This window comes from Leptinotarsa decemlineata, unplaced genomic scaffold (assembly GCF_025532065.1).
Source record: "Leptinotarsa decemlineata unplaced genomic scaffold, Ldec_3_MD MMD2_tig00026340_RagTag_RagTag, whole genome shotgun sequence".
NCBI classification, from domain to species: domain Eukaryota; kingdom Metazoa; phylum Arthropoda; class Insecta; order Coleoptera; family Chrysomelidae; genus Leptinotarsa; species Leptinotarsa decemlineata.
Genome location: NW_027412694.1, coordinates 12,902,179 through 12,917,365, shown reverse-complemented (window position 1 = coordinate 12,917,365; position 15,187 = coordinate 12,902,179). Strand labels below are relative to the sequence as shown.

The following is a 15,187-nucleotide window of genomic DNA, read 5'->3' as shown; positions in this document are numbered from 1 at the left end:
AGGAATATACTGGTAGAATTGGTTGATCGCGGTCGATTCGGTTACTTTGGAGTTCACTTATGGCTGGACATACCGGGCACGATAATGAATTATTTATTGGTCATAACTGAGGAATTACGTGAAGAAGGATTAGTCTATTGACGGTAATATCATGAACTCCATGTGTGATATTTGCTGAGTTACTCACAGACAATCTTTTAATGCATAGCACAATTGACTAATTTGTGCCTGTGAGAGGTGGCGTTAGTAAGCCAATTGTTGGAAGGTCGGGTATTGGATTCATTCTCACACCACATGGTGCTTGTCATTCAAAATAAGCGATTGCAGAATGTCGGTAAACCTATAGAAGGTAATGATTATGCCACTTAAGGATATTCAACGAGTTAACTTTGGAGGCTGTCAAGGAATCCAATGTTCCATAATGCTTCGCCACGTTAGGAAATACGTTGATCCAAAACACATCGAACTTCGATTCATCAGCAAAATGCCTGCATCAATGCTGCATTAGCTGATCGAATAAGTACTTTGAAAATGCGAATTGACATTATAACTGATTTAGTTGATACTTTTACTGAGCGTGCAGGTTGTGAAAGAGATACGTGAGCCAGGGCGTCGAAATTTTCCACAATATAATGAAATATTTTTTGGACTTGTGGTAGATTGGTGGGTGCTTCACACCCACAACTGCAAATTCACGAGTGGTAGGTGCTTCGCGCCTGCCAATACACGACCCGAATGTGAGTGGCTGGCGCTTTGCACCTGCAAATTCACGGCCCGAATGGCAGTGACAGGCGCTTCGCGCCTGTACAAAATACACGACCTGGAAGCGGCCCGTCTAACTACAAACTGGCCGCGAAATTTGCATTAAATCATCATCATCAATACTGATGATGTCAGGTTCCGGAAAATAAGCCATTATGATCATTTTTGGGGGTGGAACGAATTGGTATGCTTTGTCAAATACTGATCCATAATGTCGAGGCTGGGTGGTCCCTGAAAGATTGGGAAAAACTCATTCATCACCCCAAAGTCGGCATTTAGTTTATTTGGGTCATATAACTGTCCAAACTCGTCCTGGTTGAATTCAAAATCACGCTCCTCATTCAAATGTATACTTAGTGTCTGAATACCCATCGAATCTATCATCCGGGCACGTCGAATCAATAATTACCACTTGAGTCTCTCCGCAGGACCAATCATCAGAAGAAATGAAATGGGTTCACTTGTGGAATCGGCTGATTCCACAGGGTGATTCTGAAATGAATCATCCTGTATACTGGAAGTATTTTCGAGAACACGGCAAACTGAATTTGAAAATCGAACTGTCCAAAGATTTATCACGAATATGATACTTTTAGCAGCAAATGACTTTAGTCTACCTTTTACGCGCGCACCGTATAAAACAAAGTTTGAACAAGAAAAAAAATTAGGTATGAAAGTTTTCACTCGATGGATCAGTACTACAACACTGGCATAAAAGAAACAGCTTCATCTGATAAGAACTATTCAATACTATTATAGGCTTGTTTAATCAGAAATTGTTCTATCGTCATTGGGAACCTCTTAGTGAAGATGCATCTCATAGATGCAAAGAATACAGGAGTTTCATAATTTCAGATTTTTATAATGGGCTATATTGTTCAACATGATTATCTTTTTGACGAGTACCTATTATATCATATAGGATCTTTGACTCATCTTTACGTATTTAAGACATACGTAGATGTAGTGTAATGGAACAGTTAAGATTCCTAGTTCAGTGAACCTCATTTTGACATCTCTATTAGTTTGATGGAGCATGAAGCGTATAGCTAGTCACTAAATGCAAAAAAATCTTTCAGCACGTGCGGAGTGGGAGTGTCGATGAATATGCCTGCAGTAGTCAATACTGTTCCTTATCTCAAGTTTTTCAGGGGATACGTAACACTGCATAATTTTTATTATATCAACATGAAATTTCCAAGTTAGGGTAGAATCAAAAAGTATATTCAAGTTTACATCATCGCTAACACCGCACCACAGTAAGCCTCCTTACTTGTATGGACTACCCAAAATCCACAAGAAGGACGTTCCGCTTAGACCGATCATCAGCTCCAGAGATTCGGCTACTCAAAACTTATCTAGATTTTTAATTCCCTTAATAAAACCATTACAAGGAAAAACATCGTCATTTGTGAAGAATTCAATGCATTTTGTCGAACTACTAGGGTCAATTGAAGTCACATAGGAAGATCAACTAATAAGTTTCGACGTGGAAAGCCTTTACACCAACGTTCATATAGAGAAAGCTATCCGAAGACGGGAACCTGAAATAGAAAACGAATCTACCTATAGAAGTAATTATGGAATTACTACGATGCTGTGTGCTGTTATTTCCAACTGAAGGACGAATTCTTTACACAATGGGATCGCCACTTTCACCACTCATATCAGACATATATATGGAGTGGTTTGAAAGTCTGGCCATTGAAGAAGCCCCCAAGAAACCTCGAGTCTGGTTGAGATATGTTGACGACACCTTCATAATATGGAACCATGGGAATACTGAACTAGACGTCTTCCTGAAACACATCAAAAGCGTGAGACTCTCCATCACTTTCACAATAGAGAAGGAAATCCACAACGAATTGTCATTCTTTAACGTTTTGGTGAAGAGGACCGACACTAAGTGCTCGAGAAGGAATTAAACATCATCAAAAATGATCTTCAACGGAATGGCTACTCCAAAGCGATGGTAGAAAAGATTTTGGCTATAAGACAGCAGAAGCCTAGCAAGAAGAAGAAGCCGTCACAACCAGTGCTTGCACTTCTCTACATCAGATTATTATCGGGGAGGATAAGCAGAATTGGTTCCAAGTACATCAGAACCTGCTTCGGATCCGGTAACACCACCCGTAGAAGCCTCACGAAAACCAGGCCACCAAACGCAAACTGCGATTCCAAGAATTGCATTAATCGGATACCCTGTGAGTGCGGAAAATCCTATATTGGTGAAACTAAGGGCCATTGAATGTTCGCGTTGCCGAGCACAAGAAACACACAAATGGAGGGGAAACCAGCAAATCAGGAATAGCAGACCATTGACCACATCGAGTGGTCCCAAGCCGAGATCTTACACAGAGAGGAACATTGGTTTACGAGAAAATTCAAGGAAGCCGCATACATGTTGTCCAACAACGTATTCAGCCAAGCCAGAGCGTAGAAATACGCACCATATGGAAACTCTTCATCAAGAGAAAAATGGCCAACTGCCGCCAAACGGTCATCTCCCACTGAACCAGTGAATCGGAAAAAATGGAAAGCGGGGATAAGTGAAAATACTCGAACCACTTATAAATAGTCATCTCTCGGAGGAATCAGTCCAGTCATCACCCGAAGACGATTGTGGATACTAACAAACGAAACGTCGTGAACCTTGGAATCTCTTAACTTTTTATTTTTATCTTTACTTTCATTTTGTATTTCTTTTTTATTTTTTTTGTTCAATTTTTTCATTTTTATTTGTATTTTATTTCACTATTATTTCATTTCAGGTTTTTTATTTACAGCTATTTATTTTTAATTCTTCTTTTTTAGTTGTTTCAGGGATTTCAAATCATTTTATATATTAGACAATGGAAGTCCGAACTAGTGAAATTTATCATGAAACATTGTCAATCACCTTCAAACAAATAAGTTTACATCAGTTTCCAGCTATCTTGAAAAAAACGATATACGCACATAGGTAATCAGTTTTCGATTCACTTGAACAGTCTGTTACAGTTAAACTAATCAATGGCCTTTGCGACCGTCTCTCTTGATTGTAACGGACCCAGCACCGAGCCTTGAGGAACTCATGCAGTACTGATGATAATTCAGATTTTAAAAAATAAAGTAAATAGTTTGCTCACTGCCATTGAAGAAGGGAGTGATAAGCTGAATTAGTTTTGCATTGAAGGTATATTTCTAAAGCTATGATAAGAGAACATTAAATGCATTTGATACGTCACAAACATCCAACAAACTTTTTGTTATCAATGCCGGAATTAATAGTAGATATAACTATAACTACTTATTGCAAGAGTTTTGGATTTGTTATGGTGGAAATCATTTTAGGAGTTTGTAAATTTTGTTCAAAATGATTGTTTATTTTCATATTTATTCCAGTATTTTTTTTCATAGGTCTTTGACAAGGTATGTGGTAGTGATATCGGCATGTCACTATATAGGTAGTCAAGATAAGCACAATTTTTGAGACCACAATATACAACGAGTATATACACCAAGCTTGATACTCCTGATGAACAATTAACATAAGGTTTATATTATTTGGTTCCTAAGCGATTTTAAGGGTTCCGAGCTTATATCGTAAATGTTCCTGATACCTACTGAATATTACTGGAGTTTTTTTCCCAACACCAAACCGTTATTTCAACACCTCGACACGTGTTTTGATCTCCAAGTGATCATCTTCAAGCGGAAGATCAAACTAATCACATTTACAAAGCTATCCTTATTTGTACCATAGATATCTGTTTTAGATATGTGCGTCTTGAGTGTATTAAATTAATTTTACAATTTGCCTTATCTACTTGTCCTTATGTAATAGTCAGGTACATCTAATAATTGTATAAAATAAGCTGTATAAAATTAATTTCACATATTGCATTATTCACATAGATAAGGCAATATGTTAAATTAATTTTATATATCTTATAATATTGCAATTATTAGATGTACCCGACTATCATAAGGACACATTGTAAAATTAATTTAGGACAAGTAGATAAGGCAAATTGTAAAATTAATTTAAGACACTCAAGACGCAGGTACCTAGAACAGGTATCTATGTAATAAATAAGAATAGCTTTGTGAGTATGAGTAGTTTGATCTTCCTCTTGAAGATGATCAGTTGGTGATTGAAACACGTGTCGATGTGTTAAAAAAAACGGTTTGGTGTTGGGAAAAAACTCCAGTAATATTCATTACTACACCAAAGGTTCCAAACAGTGCATCACAAGTTCCTGCTACTGTTTCTTTTCATATTATGTATAGCTTCTCTGATTTCATTTTGAGTAGTTTCAGTTATGATCAATTTTGTGGTGTTGACTTTGAGGTAAATTTGTTATGATACAGATTTGAGTACATTTGAAAATATTAATTAAAGAAAGTTGCTGTTATTATTTGTCAGCTTGTCACTTTTCCTTTATATTTGAAAGTGAAGTTTTTGAAAAGTTACTTGATGATTCTGTAAGATGATTATTATAGTTCAGTTTTACCTCTCAATTTTTTTACAATAATTAAGTTTAAATTTTTTGTAATAATTTTTATCTCAAGATTGTTTTGTCCCGATAACTCTTTTAGGAAATTCGTACACTCAACGCATATGTCCCAATTTATTAGAAAACCATGCTTTGTTTATATGTAATAAAAGTACGTAGCTTCTTATAATAATTTTATGAATAACTCAAACTGGTATTCTAAAGACAAATTATTGTTGTCAATGAACCTCGATTGTGAAATCAATTTTATGAAAAAAGTATTCAGACCTATTTCAATAATTGGACTAGTGATTATCATTTCAGAATGGTTTGCTAGTAAATATTCAAACAAATGAATGAATAAATAAACAAATAAATAAATAAATAAATCATTTATTTTTCTGTTTTTCTTGGCCCGTTTTAAAGAAGCGGTTAATCAACTCTTGTTTTGCCCTGTAAAAAAAAGATTGTATGAGCATTGATATGTTCTTTCTTGGTTGGATACAAGATTTTTTGAACTGAATAAAAATAAGAATGAATCAATTCTATTGAATCCAACACAACATTAAACTCTATGAGTAGGTTATTGGATGCATGAGCATAACTTAATGGATATTGCAGAATTCATAACTTTCATTACATGATTTGTACATATTGTGTAAGGAAAGTACTGTTTACTACTTATTAATTCTTAAACATCAATAGAATCACTAGTGGCATTTCTCAACTGATCGGTATCATTCATTTTCCTAACGAAATTTCTTTCATTGTTTTCATTTTAAATTTCTGGTCTATAATCTATTCCATATTGAATTATTCACTATGAATACAAATACTTTCCAAGTAATGACTCTTACCCATTTGTTTTTTATTTGAGTGCTGTAGTTTTGGTACGAATAAGATTAATAATTGTTGGCGTGTAAAACTTATCAATCAAAAAATAGTCTTTATTGTAAACTATTAAGATATTGTTTGTACTTGATAATGAGTATCAACTCTATTACACTTGAATGTCATGAACGCAATTTAACAACCAATTACAGTTAGTTGGAAGGGATATAATTAAAAACCAAATACCAAATACTCTATCACAGTTAATAATTATCCTCCATTACATTTTCAAACATAACTTTATAAAAATTAATCAATTTCTCCAGTGGCAAACAAAAAAACTACCAAAGAAAACCTATCTTCTATTGTATCAGGATCTGTGCAAATGATAAAGCAAAATGGTGATCTAACAGGTTATGGAGCATTTCATAAGCAGATTTCTTGATGAAACTTTCAATATTTTTACCAACATGATTTCACTGGGCAATACTAAACCATATCTTCTTTTCTTTTTGTCAAATTCTTCTTCTGGCGCAGCAATCCAAAATTTTATGAAGAAAGAGTAAGTTATGTCCCAGCCAGGTTCTCTCGGTTAGTACTGAAGATTATATTTTTCTGGCACTAGTTTGCTCTGTTTAGTCGCCAATATATGAAAGTAATCTGAAATGACATTTGACTGAGCAGATTTATTAATTATGCTGTCATGGGTTTCCTCAATGGATTAAATTTCAACCTTACTATCTTGGTCTAGAACTATACCATGGTGCTTGATGTTTCTGATTTCAGGGGCTTGAATGCTTCTGGAATCAATAGTTGCTAGAAAATATTGCATTAAGTTCTGGAAAAAATACAGTTAACTCCACTTCAGTTTTTCTCCTGCGAACATTTGGAGTTAAAAAACCCAATGTGTCAAAATTAATTGATTTTTTTCCATACTCATTTTATGACAAAAAATTGAGCAAAAATCAGTCATCTCCTTTAATTTTGAGGTTAGTTTATTGTACCAATGTTTTGATGTACATGTACTTTTATTCCATTATATGAATTGATGAAGGACATAAAAAGTCTGACAATTGGATGTTTTCCACCAAATGAAAATGTCCATATTTAATTTAGTAAGCGAAATTGTAAAGGGATATAAGTTGTGAATTATGACATAGATAAACAGTTCTATTTAAACCAATCTTGTGAACTTTTATTGATTGAGTATATAGTTATACTTATGCATCCAATAAACCTCCTTTTTTAAATGTTGCTAATCTAAATGGTAATACTGCCAAAAAAGAAGTCAATGAGGTCAATCAACTTGTTCTCAGGTTTGTCTAGTATATACACGCCTGAAAAAGCTATTGTACAGCGAAATGTGTTGCTTTCTGTAAAACTGTCTAGGCGTGTCTAGTATAGACATGCCTAAAAAAGCTTTTGTATAGCAAAACGAGTTGCGTTCTTGTAAAACTATGTGGTGAAAATCTCACAAATAAGCGTTTCCTGAATATGATTTATGAGATGTTAGCAAAAGACACCTGATACTAAGAATTTTGTCAAGAAGAAATCAATTGAAGTCACTAATAACATATTTTATTTATCTTGAATAAAATAAAAGTAGACTAGTTTCGGAGATATTTAAATATAATAATATATAGTTCTAATAATAGAACATGGAAAACCTTCGTCTTCAGAAATATGAATAATATAATTTTACTGCCCATCTGTTTTTTAAGGTCTTTTATTTTACTGTCAGTATTTTGAGGGATACGAAACATATTTAGAAAATGACTTATGTTTGCGATAACCAACTTGGACTAAACTCCTTAAATTTCAAAAAACACTTTCATACTAATGTGTACAACACATTTCATATGATAAAAGACTTTTCAAAAACATAATATACTCTAGCCATGTTAGTGAATATAGCAATATATAAATCTCAATCATTCATTGATTCACTCTGAATTTGCTTACTTGCCATTTATTGTTCACATGACTGTTATTTCTTTTTCATAGAGCTATGTGATTCATAGTCATATAAATGTCAGGCAACCAGAAAATGTTCGAATGACTGATTTGTAAAACCAGTTGCCTTCAAATATAAACACTTTATACTCTTTGAACATACAAATGTTCAATTTTTGAATACAGGGTAAAAATTGCTGCCAATGCAACAATTTACTGTTGGGAAAGATAATTTCACTGGAGTAATGTATTAAAAAAATTATTACACCATTTTTTCTGCTCGTAACATGTTCAACTTCCTTTCAGTACCCCATTTATATTTATTCAGTGTCCCATTTTTGCTGATGACTCTGTGACAAGGAACTAAATATGAAATATTGTTTTTTGCAATAGCAGATGCCACACATCTAACTGCCTTGGGATGACCAATAGCTTTTGCAATGTCTTCATAAGTTGTTGTCGATCCTCTTTTCAATTTGACCAATTGTTCCCAAATTCTAATTTGAAAAGCTGAACCTTTAAGAAGAACTTTTACTTCTCCTTGGGCATTTTGATCAAATATTTCTTGGGCTTTTCCAAGGATTTTTCCATTGTTCTCATACAATGATGCTTTTGGAAATAACTTGAGTAGTTCACTAGTACAAAGTCCATTGCTGTTCATACTACCAGAATCATCAATGAAAGATAGAAAACATATTTGATCTTCATGCATTCCCATCAAGCATTTTCCGAATTTTGTATTTACAGTTCCATATATCACAGTAAAATCTTCACATTGCTTGTAGTCCTCGGGAGAAAGTTTTGATATTGTACACTTCAGAGACATTTTTATCTGGTCTTCAGTAAGAAATCATTTCACCTTATTTATTATCATATATGTATCTTACAGTTACTCACACCACCACTCCCTACACCCATAAACAAACATTTACAACACAGATAACAACTACATTTTTGTAATATGTGTTTTTGTTTGAACAAAAAGTACACACCACAGCATAGGGTATGCTATTGATGCTGTGCACAAACCACCTGTTTGTGATGCTGTGTACACTTCACAAAACAGCCAGTGGTACACTTTGGTTTTAAACAACTGCATAGTGTGTAGTGATGTGATCAGATTAGTATGTTCCGATTACAAAAGTATTAATACATGATGTATATATTTCATTCATTTTATTCGACACATTTTTATAATGGAGACAGGAAAGGTAAATACATCAATTCATACAGGTTCACCTTCAGAGCGTATAATATAACGAAGAGATGATAAATTTCTAAGAGAAAATAATCAATTGATGACGATGTCTAATATCATTAGAAATATTGACCATTTGGGGCAACGTCAGAACTACCCTATTCGGTCTACAACAATTTTAGAAACAAAAATGCATATCAGCATTTATATTCATTATTCATCAGTGTATAGACATCTTAACATAACCAATACAAAAATCTTGAAAAATTTGTTTTTAAACAAGAAGGAACCTCATAGCTTTGTTAACAGGGTAAAGAGATTGTGAATTGAAAAGCTCTTGTCTTTTAGCAGATATTACAGGGAGGGCAGTTGGGGCCGTCTAGTCAACGTGTAACTCGTCTCTAGAGTTGCTTTTTGATCAATAAAGGACTTCATGAGTAGCTAGGAAAAATATAACCATCTCGGGAGGCTCCGTTAGTGACACGGTAGACTCGGAATCATATATATAAGTCTGACACAAACGAATTAGGATGAGGTGCCATTTAGGGGACTCTTACCTTTACGGCTCATCTCATTATTTGGCAGGGGTATTCTGACGCCATTCGCTACAGGCAACCGAAATTATGTGTTACTCATTTATTTGACATTAGAGAAAGTGAATAAAGTGTGTGTGTGAGTGTATGTATGTGTGCGCATGTGTTGTATGTATTTGCTTGTATGTGTTTCATAAAATTCAAGTGAGAAATTATACGTTTTTCGAAACTTCAACTTTTCTCCGGAGGAGCTCGTTCGAAATTAATTTTATTTGTTATTAAGAAAAGGCAATATAACTCATTTCGAAACGAGTTTCACTAGTTCGGACTTCCATTGTCTACTATATAAAATGATTTGAAATCCCTGAAACAAGTAAAAGAGAATAATTAAAAAAAGAATAGTTGAAAATAACAATTATATTAAGCAACAATAAACCTGAAATGAAATGATAGTGAAATAACCTACAAGTAAAAATACAATAATTGAATAAATATTTATTCAATTATTGTATTTTTACTTGTAGGTTATTTCACTATCATTTCATTTCAGGTTTATTGTTGCTTAATTGTTATTATTTGTTATTTTCAATTATTCTTTTTTTAATTATTCTCTTTTACTTGTTTCAGGGATTTCAAATCATTTTATATAGTAGACAATGGAAGTCCGAACTAGTGAAACTCATCACGAAACATTGTCAATCACCTTCAAACAAATCATTTCGAAACGGTTTTAAGTTCCAAAGAAAAAAAATCATTAGATTATTTTACTATCAAAGAAAACAAACAGAATAATTCCAACTAGTCATAAGTTTTGTCTGCATTTGATTCAATAGGATGTACCACTGAGCCACCTGCAGACAATTTTCTTTCTTCGGGATATTCAGACGGTTCGCTTCGTCTGAAATGACCCACCTGGCACTGACGGGGAGCTAATATTCCGAAGCCGGCCTGTTGGTGGTCATCCTAACCAAATATTACTTTAAATTTTTAATATATAGGAAGTTACTTGTGACGAATCATCCAGATAGAAGACGCTGCACAGGTGCCTGATGGTTTTACTTCAGCTTTCTGCGCGGAGATTGGTCATTTATTGGTCACGTCTTGTGATTTTGTGATATGTAAAGTGATTTGGCAGCTGTTGTTCCTAACAGAAAGTAAAGGTTTCGTTCTTTTCCACAGATCACAAAACTATAACTGAGTTGTGACTTTTCTGATCTTGACATCACAGACCATTCTGTGCCTGACATCGGTCGAGCGAAATAGAAAATAGATGAACGTGTTTCTTGTTTTTGTTTATCATGTATATCATTTTATATTACAGTAATTTCATGTGATTCTTCCCACTAATCAAATTTTGAACTTGCAGTTTTTTAGGGAGACGTAAAATATTTTTATCGAAAATTTCAGTATAACTACAACATGCCGGCAGTAAACAAACCTCAAACTTCCTTGGCACTTATTCCTGAACCAGCAGTAGTTGCCAGTCAGTCTGAAGGAAATATGGGACAACCTCGTCAACCTTCTAGTCTTCAGGGACTACTGAGGTTTGCCATGGAGGCCACTAAAACAGAAGATGCCCCACATGATTCCGTATTTCAGCCTTTAGACGAGGAGGTACAGTTTTGAATGAAAAATCAATACTTTATTATGGGATAATTCTTTAAAATATTAAATAATGTATTGAAGAGCTTTACACAATTCCTATATACTATGAAACTAGTACAGAAGTATCTATACTATTTGCAGCAATATTATATCCTCTCAACCTAACATGAATGATGTTTATTGCAAGCTAAATAATGGATGGAAACAAAAACATATTTAATTATATAACTGTAGCCCACTTGTATGAGTGCCCTGTAAAATAGGTTACCTATTCCTATATGTAGGAAGATAAGTTCAGTTCATTTTATTTGAACAAAATTACACATGAAAACTCATTGTAGGTACAGAATAGAATAATAAACATTGAATAAAACACCTATCTCAGTCTCCAGAACTGCTGAAATGTGTTTCAACAATCAAGTTGATATCATGAAAGTATGTACCAATTCCATATTCATTTGATTTTGTAGAGGTACTAACTGAAAAAAAGCTCTTGTATTCATTTGTATGACAAAACATTTCTTTCAACACTCCATTTGGTTTCAAATGCCAGTGCACTAACTTTCTACATTGACAATGACAAATTTAATATGACTCTCCATAATTAAATTGTATGTTGTTTCAGAGGAAGAGATTTTTGGAAAATGCACTGAAATCAATGACCATAGATGTAGTGGAAGTTTTACAAAAACAAATTCAAACCCTCCGAAAAATAGAAAATTTAAAACCTGGAGACGACACTACCGAATTCGTAGAAGCTATAGATACCATTTTGGAATATGTCGATAATATTGACATAGCTAATGGTGAGAATCTAGTAATAGCACTCTCCTGCTTTGCTAGCCATTTTTGTACTAATTGATTACAAGAGTAACATTTATTTTTGTAGATTTCCACAAAATAGGAGGCTTCACAATACTTTACCCTTGTCTTAAATGTTCAAATGCCAAAGTAAGAGCAGGAGGTTGTGAATTATTGGCTGTTCTATGCCAGAATAATACTTATTGTCAGAAAATTGTACTAGATAATGAATTTATTCCAATGCTCTTGAGTTTGATAGAAAAAGATGAAGATACCATAGTTGCTGTCAAAGCCATATATGCATTGAGTGGCAAGTATTTTATATAGTTGAATGTTTTACATAATCAGTCTAAATCCAGATGAAACATTTAATTACATCATACCATGATCATTATTTTGAAAATGTTATTTTCAGGTATTGTCAGAGAGAACTCGGAGGGGTTGAACCAATTACTCCATTATAACGGCCTATCAATTCTGTTGAACACTCTCAAAAGGAACAATGAGAAGTTCACAATAAAAGCCACTTTCTTATTATCTTCCTTATGTAGATCATCACCAGAAATAAAAGGCAAGAAAATTGTTAAAATGTACCCGAAAATATGTCTTAATATTGAATTTAATCTTCCTCGACAATAATTATAAAAATATATTTCACAAAAATAATTGGCATATGCAAGTTTTCGAAAAACATATTGAAGGCAGCTTGAATTTCACACAAATAGTTTACAAAACCACAATATGTGTCACACTATACAATAGCTTCTATGAGTATTAGAGGAAACTATTATACAGCGGACAAGAATTACCATTTTGTAACGCTTTTTATGTGAAAGTCTTAGAATAAAGTAATTTTTTTCAATATTTAATACCTTATTCTCAACTTCCATCCATAGTGTCAAAAGTAAATAGTATCTTGTTTAAAGACTACCTACCTCTTATGCAATATCTCACCATGTGCCCTTCTGTTATGAATTAACATAAATATATTCAAACTACAAGATCGTCATTAATTATCAGCAGTTTAATGTTTGTTATATTTTAATTTCTCAGTATCTTACAGGGTATATTTATCTTTGTCCACGTAAATTTATTTCTTTATTTTGACGACTTGACTTGTAGTCCTTTTGTATATATAATCATTGGTAGACAGGTCCACGATCTTCGCAGGCATTCTTCTTTTAAATTATATTTTACAATTTCCTGAACATAAATTTTAAATCAATGTTAGTGATATCTTCTTCCTGATTTGTAATAAAAAACATTTATGAATATTGAAACTATTTTTGGTTGAATATATCATAGAAAAAGTATAGAGTTTTACTAGTCAACAAATTTCTCAAGCTCAAATAACTCTCAACTTTCTCCCAGTTGGTGTGAAGTATGGCTTGCGAAAAATGTTATTTCCACTAGTAAAATAATATACCTACTATTATTAGCACTGCTCTGAGCAAGTAGAAACATTGAAATATCTGGGAAAGGAAGGTTTTGGCTTTTTACTCCTCTATCTTCATAAAAAAATGTGGGAATATTCCAAAAAAAAAGTAGAAAACAAATAATTCAATGGTAAAATCTCCACAAAGATGTTTAGATCATACAGAGAAGTAACTTTCAGACACAAACTGGAAAAAAATGCCTTCTCGAAACAGCTACTTTCATATAAACATTGAATTACTCGAAAGAAAAAAATGTTTCGATAGAACTACTTTTATATGAACATTGAATAATACAAAAAATACTTTTTCCTATTCACTTTGTATTCCAATCATTCATTATGGGATTGAATCAGATATCATTCACAGGATTGCTACACAATATAGCATATGAAAGAGGTAAAATTTCATTTACATAGAACACTTTCATCCTCCATTGCGGACATCGATGTTTTGGAATAAGACAGTAATCTCAACTAAAAATAAATCCTTTTCAATTTAAACACTGAAATATAATTTTTACTTTTTTTTCAGATCATTTGATCAATCTAGGTTTTGTATCTACTCTCATTTCTCTTATTTCAATGGAAAGGCTGACAAGTCATGAGCATGTTTTGTCACTACTGGTGTGTTTGGTTGAAAACAATGTTAAGGCTATATCAGAATGCAAAAATCCAAGTTTGAAACTGAAAGAAGTTCTACAAAGATATCTGGCGAGTATTAGGAGTAAAGAGGAATGTCAGGTAATTTGACAAGTTTTGAATCATACCAATAAAGTTAGAATCAAATGTAAGAAGATATTTTAACACAGCTTCAGGTTCATCTGTACTCATGAATCATATCAGAATGCTAAGTTCGAAAAGAGTTAAAATATCAATATTTTTTTAATGTTTTTTTGTTCACAGGAAGAAGAAGAGTATTGCAAAAGGCTTCTCCACATCTTGAACTCTGAATGTTGATCTATCATGGATATGTAATAATTTCAAGGAATTTTTATTCTTTCAACTGATTTTTTTGTTACCCTTCATTTCATGAATTCTATGCAATAAATTTGTTCAAAAGTTTAGCTTTTGTTTTAATTACCTTCTTTTCCAGGCGTAATACTAGGGAGAAAGGAATGACGCATATGTTTCTAAATAAATTTGTATGTCACCCACCCTAAGTTTATGTAAATTCATAGCTACCGCCCTTAGAAGCATTTGTTTACAGTACACTCCTGTCAAGCAAATGGCAAACTAGTATTTTCTCTGGAAATAAACTGACATCTCCTGTGTTCAAATACTTGGAATTTCTTTTTTTTAAATTATAGCAAAAGCTGTTACTTTTCTGTAAAATTTGTAAGGTTTATTATTTTCTCGATTAATAAATGCATAAGACTGACTGTACCAAGCCGGCGAATTACAAATGGCGGCAATGAGAATCTATAAATAAATATTTTATTTTGAACTTCATTACGTTTTCAGTTACAAAGTAAAATTGTGTTTGGAAATGTTTTATGGAAAAATATAAAGTGTAACGCAAAAATCGGTGAGTACAAATTAAACTACAATGAGGAACCTTCTCAAATATCGACTTGTTTATATTTAAAGCGAT

At 33.1% G+C, this 15,187-nt stretch overlaps 2 protein-coding genes and 1 long non-coding RNA gene across 8 annotated transcripts; 1 reads left to right on the top strand and 2 right to left on the bottom strand.

Moving 5' to 3' along the window:
- Window positions 1-5,617: 5,617 nt before the first annotated feature.
- Window positions 5,618-9,115, bottom strand: agt (O-6-alkylguanine-DNA alkyltransferase). 3 transcript variants are annotated; one of them, XR_012467516.1, is made up of 2 exons: window positions 8,034-9,108; window positions 5,618-5,693 (listed from the first exon to the last, which is right to left on the bottom strand). XR_012467516.1 is itself a non-coding variant. In XM_074183522.1 (2 exons), the coding sequence occupies exons 1-2, from the start codon at window positions 8,848-8,850 to the stop codon at window positions 6,793-6,795; spliced, it is 639 nt and encodes a 212-aa protein (XP_074039623.1). In that variant the 5' UTR covers window positions 8,851-9,115; the 3' UTR covers window positions 5,618-6,792. The 3 variants fall into 3 exon arrangements, 2 of the variants coding, with proteins under 2 accessions (XP_074039623.1, XP_023014474.1); XM_074183522.1 differs by having other exon boundaries at window positions 5,618-6,871; window positions 8,291-9,115; XM_023158706.2 differs by having other exon boundaries at window positions 8,291-9,107.
- Window positions 9,116-10,944: 1,829 nt separating this feature from the next.
- On the top strand, window positions 10,945-14,658 carry LOC111504200 (hsp70-binding protein 1). Of its 4 annotated transcripts, none has more exons than XM_023158704.2 (7): window positions 10,945-11,075; window positions 11,130-11,369; window positions 11,986-12,166; window positions 12,250-12,471; window positions 12,577-12,732; window positions 14,129-14,337; window positions 14,500-14,658. In XM_023158704.2, exons 2-7 carry the CDS (start codon window positions 11,175-11,177, stop codon window positions 14,551-14,553), a joined length of 1,017 nt encoding a protein of 338 aa, XP_023014472.2. In that variant the 5' UTR covers window positions 10,945-11,075; window positions 11,130-11,174; the 3' UTR covers window positions 14,554-14,658. The 4 variants fall into 4 exon arrangements, with proteins under 4 accessions (XP_023014472.2, XP_074039620.1, XP_074039621.1 ...); XM_074183519.1 differs by having other exon boundaries at window positions 10,966-11,075; window positions 11,122-11,369; XM_074183521.1 differs by lacking the exon at window positions 10,945-11,075 and adding an exon at window positions 11,502-11,795 and having other exon boundaries at window positions 11,230-11,369.
- LOC141485892 (uncharacterized) lies at window positions 12,010-14,979 on the bottom strand. Its single transcript, XR_012467518.1, has 2 exons — window positions 14,678-14,979; window positions 12,010-14,070 (listed from the first exon to the last, which is right to left on the bottom strand). It is a non-coding gene; the product is annotated as an uncharacterized lncRNA (long non-coding RNA).
- Window positions 14,980-15,187: the final 208 nt, after the last annotated feature.

What these genes read in the sequence shown, in the direction of transcription:
- agt (XM_074183522.1), bottom strand. Translation starts at nt 8,850, where the DNA reads ATGTCTCTGAAGTGTACAATATCAAAACTTTCTCCCGAGGACTACAAG. An exon ending in TTACGAGCAGAAAAAATGGT is followed by an intron (nt 6,872 to 8,290) that starts GTAATAATTTTT and finishes TATTGATTCCAG; the next exon opens with AAGCATTCAAGCCCCTGAAA.
- LOC111504200 (XM_023158704.2), top strand. Translation starts at nt 11,175, where the DNA reads ATGCCGGCAGTAAACAAACCTCAAACTTCCTTGGCACTTATTCCTGAA. An exon ending in AGCCATATATGCATTGAGTG is followed by an intron (nt 12,472 to 12,576) that starts GCAAGTATTTTA and finishes TGTTATTTTCAG; the next exon opens with GTATTGTCAGAGAGAACTCG. An exon ending in ATCATCACCAGAAATAAAAG is followed by an intron (nt 12,733 to 14,128) that starts GCAAGAAAATTG and finishes CTTTTTTTTCAG; the next exon opens with ATCATTTGATCAATCTAGGT.